Source organism: Phytophthora infestans, genomic scaffold, assembly GCF_000142945.1.
Source record: "Phytophthora infestans T30-4 supercont1.3 genomic scaffold, whole genome shotgun sequence".
Lineage (NCBI taxonomy): Eukaryota > Oomycota > Peronosporomycetes > Peronosporales > Peronosporaceae > Phytophthora > Phytophthora infestans.
The window spans coordinates 3255095-3266558 of NW_003303756.1; the positions used below are offsets into that span (position 1 = coordinate 3255095).

Genomic DNA, 11464 nt, shown 5'->3' on the forward strand with positions numbered 1-11464 from the left:
CTCCTTTTACCAAGTCCGACACAAGCGTCTTCTCCTCCTACACTCAAGACTTCCTCTCCACTATGGCCGCCTAGACCACTCTACTTTTGTCCTCACTCCATTCTGTGCTGCCCTAACAACTCTGCGTAAATCATCCCTCCAACATTTTCGACTGCTTTGCCAACCCACCGCTAATAGCGGCGCTACCGGTAGAACTACTGGTACTCCCCAACCCAGGGTTTAAAGATACTGCATCACTTGCTGGTGTGTCGTTACTGGTAGGCCTCCTCGGTCTATTTATCTTACTCAGTAGTTCCGTTTTCGACAGGTTTTCAGATAAGATACTGTCAGTACCGGTAGCACCTTTCAGAATATCGTCGATGACGTCCATGACATAAGTCAGACGAGTGCACACACCCGCTCTCGCCCCGCACTTGCCACCCCAGCTCACAACACCAACAAGTACGTCATTAGCGAGAAGTGGGCCTCCAGAGTCTCCGCTGCACGAGTCCTTGCCGTTTCCGTTCCCAGCACAGATCATTCCTTCCGTTATGCGATTCCTGTATCCCTTGTTGCATTCCGCGTTTGAAATAATCCTTACGTCGACTTCTTTGAGCGTTAAGCTGCTCTTGCGATCTTCGGTCAATCCCCAACCAAGAGCCGTTGCCATCGTTCCAACGCGATTGTCTGACCCATCGGTAGCACACAGAGAAACTGTCTTCTGAGTGGATGTGGTCTTTAGTTTCAACAAACCAATATCGTAAAGGTGATTGTCGTTATTGTACAAGGGGTGACGGTATCCTTCGACCACCTTAATCTGCTCGGCTGACTTGGATCCTGAGCCTGAGCTGAACTCGGATCCGAGGGATGCAAACATTTGTCCCTCACCCGTCTTGATGCAATGTCCGGCTGTAAGGATGTACTACGGCGCGACAAGTGTGCCGCCACAAAATGTTTTGCCGTCAGGATCAAAGTGCAAGCTTGCGATGAACGGGTACGGGTCCACATCAGCATCTAAACCTCCATAGATGCGGGTTTCCTGGCTTACAGACAAAGTTGTACTGGTGCTTGAGGCAACAATCGGTGGCACTGTCGTATGCATAGCAATGGAGACATATCTTGATAATATCGACGTTAGCGCGCCAAGTTGTACCAATTTCATCCTCATGAAACTGTGCGCCAAGAAAGCCAAAGTGAAACTGGCAAGGTCGTGGGAGAATCTCCTACGATCTCCCAGGGAGATTTTGCGCTATAATCGCTATAATTACGAGACCATGAGAAGCTCTCAAATACCATCTCAAAGATAATTTCGCTTACATGTACTGTAATGTAAGAGTAAGCTGAAAAAATGTTTGGATGCCAAGCTACTTGGCAAGCATACATTGACAGCAACTAACCGCTGTTTTTTCAGCGCATGTGGAAGTCTAGTTGTTGGATTCCATTAAATGAGCCAGCAACATGCAGATCTTATCTTGCTGCACTTTTGCCAGTTGAGATCAATCCAAAATTTGGATCTCGAGTTGGCGAAATTGCCTGGCTGATCAAGACAACGAAGTTACTTTAATTTTAAAAAGAGCCACTTAACCGCAAATATTTTTAAAATACAGTACCGAAATTTTCTGTAAAAAAGTGAGTACAAAATTAGTATAAGACAGTAACAAGTAAAAAAAAATTTGCTCGATTTTTTTCAATGAAATACTTGTATACGATTAAAAATAGGCTAGCTACTGGAAATAGTACAGCAGATAATATCTGCTGTCAAACAAAATGATACTTACGAGATATCAAGATAAAGTGGGCCAATTGATTTTCGCACTTAACTGAAGCTGTGACATTTGGTGTAAACTTCCATCGAAAAAACTGTAAAACCTATTCAATTGTTTTTAGCGAGGGCTTTTAAGAAGCACTTGGATCTCAAAAATTGAAAAAAAAATATGAGAGTGAGTGCTGCGCCCAACTTGGATAAGGTTACGTTGGACGAGATTTTCTTAGCTGACTCTCTCTCTATCCGTACGGAGGATAGCGTATACCCCGGGGTATACCCGCTCAAACACCACTCATCTGGAAAGACCGCCGAGGAAGAGGGAGGTGTGAAAATGCCCCACGATCTCCGCGTCAAGGCGCTAGTAAGGCTGCCACGCCAGCGTGAGAGCAGCAGCTGGGGCAGCGGTGCCTCGGAGTACAGTGCTTCAGCCGTCTCCAGCGACGAGGAATGGGTGGACTCTTCAAAAGAGGTGTCAAGCACCACAAACAGCGGGTCATTGATGTCAAAGCAAAGGAGGTCAGAGGGATTGGACCACCCTCGGAGTGTTCAGAGCGACGAACAGGACATCCAGCAGCTTGTCGTGCCTGCTCCAAGTCTAGAGCGCTACAAGTTCAGCTCCTGGGACGATTTGGATTCATACCTGGCCGAATATATGAAGGAAACATACCAGGTACGTCGACAATGCTGTCAAATTCGGAGGGTTTACACTTACTTCAGATGTGTTGCTGCTGATTGTACAGAGCTTTCGTGTCCGTACCAGCAACTCGGCTGTCTCAAGAAAAACAAAGATTCGCTCGTCGGGCTCCGAGCAACCTTTGTTGTCGGACGCCGGGAAGAACTACGGCAAAACGTACATCTGCATGCATTCGGGAAAGTTCAAGCTGCGTGGAAAAGGGAAGAGGAAGCGACTGCAGGCGAGAGCTATGGAGTGTGGAGCACAGGTATGATACTTGATCGGGTTGAGTTGGGCGTTAATTGGCCACAGTTGGGCACACATCGTGTAAGTTGCGTACACGTCGCCTCAGCTGGGCAGCTGGGAGTCAGTATATTCTGTTTGGGCTGACTGGGCACGTGATTGTATTTGATACTATTATAGATCAACGCATGCGTACAAGTGAAGGATGGATCCGTTCCTACATTTGTTTTGAGGATTACAACAGCTCGATTGGTGCACAATCATCTCCTCAACAAGCACACGTTCAATCAGTACTCACAAAACAAAACTGCGCTTGAACTGGACGTGGTTCACACTGTGAATGAGCTTCGGAACGCAGGCGCCAAAAAGAAGTGCATACTCAAGTACATCCACGGCAACTATGCCTGTAACTCCGCCAATCAGGATGTGCACAGCCTAGTGCGAGCGCTAACCACCACGAGTGCAAAGCGATTGAAGAAGTAAATGATCGAATTCTCGGAGGAGCCTGGAAACGTTGGCCGCATCTCCGTCGATTCGGTGCATGATAATGTATATAAATTTCTCATTGTCTAAATATAATATCCTTCTAATATTTCTAACTTTGTCGTATATATTAGGCGATCGCCACTTGTATCACGTTGCAGACCAAAGATATGCGTGAGTTGATCGATAGGTTCCCTGAGGTATTAATGATCGACGCCACGCACGGGGCGAATGCATCGAAATACAAGGTGTTCTCGATAATGGTCCATGATGTATTTGGAAAGGCTCAATTTGTACAACATGTCCTTGTCCAAAATGAGCGTCGTCCTACCCTTTTGACATCTTTGGAGGAGTTCAAGAAGAATAACCTGGCCTGGACACGGATCAAGTGCATTCTGATTGACAAGGATTTCACGGAGATATCCGTGCTCAAGGTCGCGTTTCCGGATGCCTTGGTACTTCTGTGCCAGTTTCATGTCATCAAATATCTGTGGGGAGAGATATTAAGCATTGAATACGGTTTCACCTCATGGCAGAAACAACAGCTGCATGGAATCGTGAATTTATTGGTGTACGCGCGGACCGAGCACGAGTTTAAAAAGTATCGTAAGTTCATGCGATATATCATGGGACGAGGTGCTGTATCTCGTTTATCTGAATTCGACTCCAACATAAGCCAATTGGGGGCTGATAGTAACGAGTTGGACACAGATGAAAGTGAGCTGGGTGATCGTGCTGGGGTTGGTGCGGTTAGTGAGCGGGTGGAAGCACATTGCGATGACAGAGATGGCGACCGGCCGAAAAGCCTTTTAAGGCTTACTTACGCGGACTTTGACACGCAGTGGTGACCTCTTGTACACTCAACAGAGGCACATTCCCCGTCACGAGATCTCCAACAAAAGTGATCTTATGGATACATCTATTCGGCACCACCCTCACGTCTGTATCTCTGGATACCAGGACTCCTCCATCGATTGTTGTCAGTAAATTCAACGCATCTTTCAAGGCTGAAGCACTAGCACTGAAGGCGAGACAAGATGTTGTTTGTCCCGCGAATGTCAAGAGGAACGTACCCACAGCATTCCTTTTAGGGAATGTCAGCACTTGGATCTCGCTACTGCCACCAGAATACATCGTCTCTAAATACGCTCGATGAACGCTCCCCCGATTCTGGATCCAGCCAGTTTTACACGCATAGCCTTGAGCTTCGTGCTGTAACCAGATTGCTGCGCTCCGTCGGCACAGCATCCGGGTATACGTATAAGGGTATAATGTGCCCACACCGGCTTTATCGAGTTGGGCAGCGTTTGGAGGCTATATGAGCGTCCGATGGGTACGTTTAGGCGCCGAATGGGCATGGCTGGGCGCAGGAGGATCGTCTCAGGATTCTCAGTTGGGCGCAGCAGCACGTGCCAAAAATATTGAGCTCACAACTCCTACCATAAAAGTCGGTCCCAGTGCGATAAACGGGTCCAGTGCGACGTTCCCATTTTTATGGGTGGTACATCCTCCAGAGACAGATCTCTAAAGAGGACCTGCCGCCTGCTTAGGACGGATGTCATTGTAGGGTTCATTTTAAAAAAAACTTGACGAGGTTTTAAATTTGACTTGACTTTGACCAGCAAATGATATCGCACTGGGACCGATTTTTACGATTAATGTATCGTCATTTCGAGGCCCAATTATGGAAATAATATTTTTGTGCGACCACAACTTCTTCCGTTTTAAGCATTCCGTAGCTTATACATGTAGATGATGTAGTTGAGCACCTGTAAAGCGATATCGAAGGCGTGCTGTGGCATCGTCCATCATTTCATCAAAGCAACGAGACGAATCCACAGCAGCGGCGGCGTCACGCAGCCGAAAACAGTGTAATTTCTTCAGTGTCTTCATTATCCTTAAAAACCGCTTCGCGTTGGCGCGGGAAAGCCGCCACACATGCTCCAGCACCTCCATCGCTTGGTCCGCCGTTAGCTTTGGTCCAACAAACATCGTGAACGTCTTAGAATGCCGTCGGCGCCATCCATCCCAACTCAAATCAAGAGGGGGTAGGCTTGAGAACCAAGATTTCTAGCTCAAACCTACTCACGTTTGAGCTGACGTACAACCCCTAAACAACGTCTATCTCGAACTGAAGCTGAAACGTGCAAGAAAAACAGACTCCGAAAGTTCTCTAATTATTAAACTCAAGGATATTTGGACTAAATTAATTTTGTAAATTTCTCATACGGTATACCGCACGGAAAATATTTTTTCCGGAAATGTGCATTTTTTTGAAAGGAGATACCAGTTTTTAAAACTCCTCATACTACTATTTACTTATGTATTTAATTTTGAATCTATAACACTTCTACTTTAAAGTACTACTTCAAAGTTGAAGTACTACTAAAGCGTAGTACTACGTAGCATTCTACTACTAGTAGAAGGTACTGGTACTACTACTAGTACAAGATCATTCGTGCCATTATTAGCAAAAGAGCAATTCAAACATGTGTTTAAGCGGTTGTAGCGAAACTGTTGCCCGGCTTACTTAAACGACTGCTGAGTAGCCATGTCGCTCTGGTGCACTGAGTCACTTTGTAGGACCGAGTCCTCCGAAGTTGAAGCCGAGTCCTCCTCAATCAAAGTCTTCGAAATCTTTGAAGTCTTACCACCCTTGACCAGAACAGTGTCCTCACTGCCGCTATCCGATTCGCTGGCAAACAACCAGTCGAGATCGTGGCTGCCAGATGCTCCCTTGGTAACCTTGCCCTTGGTAGCACCCTTGACAAGAGAGGGGTCCTCGCTTCCGCTGTCAGAGTCGTTGTCAAGCAGCCATGACAGATCGTCACTACCAGAGTCCGATTCCTCCTCTGCACCGGTTGCCTTGGTTGCCTTACCCTTGGTGGCAGGGACGTCCGTCTCCTCCGACGCAGATTCGGTAGAATCCTCAACCGGAGTCTTGGTGGCCTTGCCTCCCTTGGTCTGCACAGTGTCCTCGCTACCGCTGGCAGAGTCACTGTCCGAGTCGCTGTCGAACAACCACGACAGGTCGTTACCACTACCTGAGCTGTTCTTGAGCAATTTGAGTAGCCATGAGAGGTCATTGCTTCCACTACCGTCGAGTAACGAGGCTACATCATCACTGCCCGACGTCGACTCCGACGAGTCCATCGACGACGGGAGCGAAATTTGCTCCATCGAAGAGGCGGAGGACGATGCCACGCCGAACTTGCTTCCATCGCCACCGGCCAAAATGTCCTCAATGTAGTCCATAACGTACGTAAGACGAGTGAAAATACCAGCCTGTTCACCGCACTTGCTTCCCCAGCTCACGCATCCAATGAGGATGTTGCCGTCCACGAGAAGCGGACCACCCGAGTCACCATTGCACGTGTCCCTGCCGTCACCGGTTCCGGCACACAGCATACCCTCCGTGATACGGCCAACGTACTTCTTAAATTTGCCACACTCCGCGTTCGAGATGACAGGAAGCGTGAGCTGCTGCAGGATAGGGCTGCCCAGCTCGCCGCTGGTCTCGGTCTTGCCCCATCCTAGAACAGTACCAAGGGTACCGACCTTGTTGCTGGATCCGTCTGCTGCGCACAGCTTTGCCGTTTTGCGCTTAATCGGCTTTTTGAGTTTAAGCAAACCCACATCGTACAAGTGCTCCTTCTTCTTGTACAACGGGTGGCGGAAACCTTTAATGACGGGTATCGAGGTGGCTTCACCGGAGCCAGAACCAGTGCTGTCGTTCGTACCAAAAGTGGCGACAATGTCCATCTCGCTAGTCCTAATGCAATGACCAGCCGTAAGAATGTACTGGGGGGCGATGAGCGTACCGGCACAGAAGGTCTCGTCAAAGAAAGAATCACGCAGACTAGCGAGGAACGGGAACTTGTCGATGTTTGCATCTGAACCCTCGTAAATGCGGTTCTCCTCATTGGCAGTCAAGCCAGTGCTCTCTTTCTCGGTATTGACCGTCGTGGAAACATCGGAAAACGAGTAGCCATACGTGAACGTCGCAAGGGATGCCACTGTCGCGGCGAAGGCGCCAATCTGTACAATCTTCATCGTTCGGACTGTTTGGAGGATTTAGCACCTATTAGGTCCTTCGAAGGTCCCGGAGTGGTGAAAACCAAAATGATCTGGTCGAGCAGATACCATACGGGCTATCCGTCAAGGCTTCCGGGTTGAGTCAAGCCGGAAGCTGTGGCGCTAGCAAAGTTTGCCAAAAACAGTTGTGGACAATGTCCACTGGACATTCTTGCGATAATTATGGATAGGGCAAAAAACGTAATTCAGAAGCTTCGGACATGCCTACAGTACGTGCACCAACTAGACAGTCAAAGCGCGTGCAGTGCCGGAAAACAGCAGGTTTGTAGTGTTTCATAATGAAACTTTCATTGCATCGCAAGAGAAAGAAAAAGATGGGGAATGCTGGGCAACGAACGGATGCAGTGACTGTAATACTGTACATGTTCTGTTCACTGAACAGTGTTCAGTATTATTATTTACTGTATACAATACCGTAAGTACTTCTGAAGCCGTTCACGATTACGATTATGTAATACATGGATACTACCTCGAACTTCGAGGTCTCTACCTAGTACTTCGAGTCGAAGTACTACGTAGGTAGAGAGTTAAGTGGACAGGCAGAACAGGCTGTTGAAGTGACCCATGCAAACACGGTGCTGTACAGTAAGCACTGGGAGTGTCGAATGGCGTTACCGCAACCATAAATACAACACCACGACACGAATTTTGGTAACTTTAGAGCGAAACGCAACCACAACGGGGCATGCACTCGGTATTATATTTTAATTTACCCAAGACCACGTGGCCTTCGTCGATAGGTTTGTCTAAATTTAGAGGTTCTAGACTGATGTGAGCCACATGTACATTATGTGGGACACAAGTATTCGCACACTTTGGGACTTCTCGATTTGCTGGAAGATCTCGATCATCGCTATGGATCAGAAGGCTTTACCACTTGAGTTGGTTCGTGCAAGGCTTAGTGAGCTGGAGAAGGTGAGGACGGTGCTCGTTAACATACAATGCAGTATGGAGGAATTCATGGCAGCTCAGATGGAGTTTCAGGGTCGTATTGATGAGGAGGAAGCTTGCCTTTACCAGCTGAAGGCGGATTTCTTCGAGGAGGGGGCAGCTCAAGATGACGATCTTTCGTTTGGAGCTTTATTGGAGATGGCTATTCACAAGCTGAATGCATAATGCAGTGAACACGGTCTGTATTAAAGACTTAATTGAGGCTAAAACACTTACTCGAGTTCTTTTTGTAGCTTCTGTAGAGTCTTGCTTGTTGTGGCAGCGTCGGATTCGGAGAAAGGTTGTTCCTTGAACAGATGCATAATGGCCCAAAGAATTAGTAGGCGCATCACTTTGATGTCGTGCTTGGTGACGTCGTAGCTTTGCTGTGTGGTGTTTCCAGTAAGGTAACTGCAGCATTGTGCTATAACTAATACGCCGCAGCTAGATCCATCTGGTTGTTGCGGTGAAAACACCCACTCAACTTCCTGGATCTCCAATTCCACATCCGGCATCGAGGACGCGTGCCACCGCTCGAGGAACCCGCGTAGGCCCTCTTTTGCTTTGCTTTTTGGGTATTTCACTTGTTCAGTAACACCCTCCCAGATCTTCATCATGTCCTTGTGATAAGAAGCATCAATCAAAGGCTCGTACATGTGCACAAATAGTCGTACACTAGTTGCCGTCGTGTGAAAACGCGTGATAATGACTCCCCAATGATTGCCGTCCAGGTGTACTGCGTGGAGGACAAAGTTAAGTTCTCCGATAGATACTTTTGGTGTAGAAGGCCACCCGATATCCCACATCAGTGACGAGATCACGTAGCAGCCACCAACAACCCCTCCAATTGTTCGTAAACAGAAGTCTATGTGACTGTCATTAAGCCATCCCCGACATAGACCACCGAGAATGTTTTCGAAAGTGATCGATCCATTTCCGTGCAGCGTTCGAAATTCCGTTAGTAAGCGACTTGATGCAAACTTTCCAATCACTTCGTTGGCCAAGTCTTGATGGCGATTGCAGATAAAAAGTTCTTGTAAGCCTTGAATCTTTGTCTCTTCTGCTAAGAGGCTCACATTTGATGGGATGATTCGCAAGTTTTGCTCTAGCCATTTCCGGTCTTCAATCCACGTTCGTCCCTTTAATTTGACATCGTGGAATCCAGTCAAAGCTCCTACAAACTTGCTGCGAGATGTTGTAGATGTAGAGCAACCATTCCGTTAGTGCAACCCGGTTGTAGCAACCATAATATGGCTACCTAATTGATAAAACAACCTTACCTGCTAAACTTCCAGAGTTTCGGATCAATAGTGGCGACAATATCAAGGACGATCCCTTGATTCTTCGCGCTATCTTCGAGTGGACCCGGCGAGTCCTGTTCTTTCCATGCTGTCGTGACGGCGGCTTGGAGTGATCGACTGATATCAATTGGAACTGCAAATGCGTGCATGTAGTCCGTGTGCCGCATTGCTTCCCACCGACACTCGATGCTACGGGCTCTCAAATAGGGATCTTCAAGCTGAACTGGATACTTGGCAAGTGTATCCATGACGAATTTCAAGTTTTCCGTGTTCCTTGCCCAACGTACAAAGCGATCAAGAGTCACAGTAAGCCCAGCTGGGTATTTGTGAATAGCTAGACGGGGTTGACCGGATGTCAACGTAGTTTGGCGGAGCTGCTTCGTCGTCACCCTGGAATTACCGCGACGTTTTGGCCGAGGAAGGCTTATGATATCAACAGCACGGCTTGCAATTGTTGGTACTTCCGGATCTGGCGGCGACATATTAGAAGTATCATTGACGCGTTCTGGGTTTGCACTGTCCCCTTCAGACTCAGATGCTTCAGACTCAGATGCTTCAGACTCAGATGCACCTCCACTATCCGTGCAGGCTTCTGTAGAGGGCGAAGCGGATTCTAGCTCGTCCATAAGTTTCGCTGTTTCCATTGCCTCAAGTGGGTCAAGCGAGGAGAAATCGTCTTGATCGTCATCGTCTTCGTTACTACTACCGTCATCGCGATTACCATTGACTTCGCGGTTGAGACCAATCTCCACCGTGTCCTTCCAGGCAGAGAGTTCTTGATAGAAATCAGCGCTTGATAGACACGATAAATGTTCCAGCAGAGGCTCTAACACTGCTTTTGCGTATGAATACTTTTCTGATGACGACAAAACCACCTGGTTGGCACGCTCCTTCCTGTGAAGGCGAACGTAGGCAATCTCTTTGGGTATCTTAGAAGCTGTCATACAGGATCCGTGATCATCACTTTGTTCCGCAATCTTGTCATTCTCCGGCAACTTTACTTTCGGCGACCTTAACTTGGACATTTGCACAATAGGTTTCAGTAAGTCGGCCGCCGCAGCAAGGTCTTCTTTTGCTTCTAAGGCCACCGACAAACTCCATCGTTTGTCAATCGAAGTAACAGGTAACATATTGAGCCGAAGTCCAGATTCTGCCAAATGCATCAGGTGTCGGCAAGGTAGATGATGACTCTTGAAGAATAAGCAGGTACATGTCCATTCTCCATCGTTGCACACAAATGTTTCATTCCCACAGTTGACCTTCCAAAACGAAACACTTCCAGCAACTCGTTTGCACGAAGCGCCTGCCATAAGGTTGACGAAGCGCTCCCACTCCTTCTTGACCGTCGAAAATATATCCGCAGACAGTCGATTAGCCACAGCTCGCAAAAACTTTGGCACCGTCTTGGGAGCACGTGAAGTTGAGTGCTGATGTCCAATAGTGAAAATAATTTTCTGCGTAATTGTCATTTGATGCTGAAGCAACCCAGCAATAGTCTTGTTAATTCTCGTTTTGTGACCAAGCAGCATCTTGACTTGATTCCAGTTTGACTCGATCCTATTCGTTGAGCAGTAAAAGCCTTCCCGCTAGTAAAATTGGCCCACATGTCACGGCACGAGCTCCAGTTTTTATCGAAGTACGCAGAAAAGGCTTCGCGCTTCTGGTCCTTACAATACTGCCGCATTGCATCGTAGTAGAAGTTGTATCTGGTACTAGAGGTACTAACATAAATCAAAGGCAATCACAAATTAGCCTCCACATACACGGTGAAAAGCAACCTTACTCACCTGTAAAGTAGTTTCATCCTTTGGACCAGCAGTTCCTCACATTGCGAAACTCTTAGGCGATACAACGGACGCTTCATTACCTTCTTCCAGTAACTAATCGCATGGAACTGACATAATAGAACCTTGGCTCTCGGAAAGGCATCTTTTAATACGCCCCACTCATCAAAATCTTTGTCAATCACCACCGATTGAATGTGCTTCCAGCCCG

The 11464-nt window shown here is 47.5% G+C and overlaps 2 protein-coding genes across 2 annotated transcripts; both read right to left on the minus strand.

Moving 5' to 3' along the window:
• Window positions 1-378: 378 nt before the first annotated feature.
• PITG_02702 (serine protease, putative) lies at window positions 379-1005 on the minus strand (the record flags this gene model as incomplete). Its single annotated transcript, XM_002907558.1, has 3 exons — window positions 379-399; window positions 440-901; window positions 1000-1005. The coding sequence occupies 3 exons, from the start codon at window positions 1003-1005 to the stop codon at window positions 379-381; spliced, it is 489 nt and encodes a 162-aa protein (XP_002907604.1).
• Window positions 1006-6264: 5259 nt separating this feature from the next.
• Window positions 6265-7196, minus strand: PITG_02704 (serine protease family S01A, putative; the record flags this gene model as incomplete). Its single annotated transcript, XM_002907559.1, has 3 exons — window positions 6265-6357; window positions 6402-7083; window positions 7144-7196. 3 exons carry the CDS (start codon window positions 7194-7196, stop codon window positions 6265-6267), a joined length of 828 nt encoding a protein of 275 aa, XP_002907605.1.
• Window positions 7197-11464: the final 4268 nt, after the last annotated feature.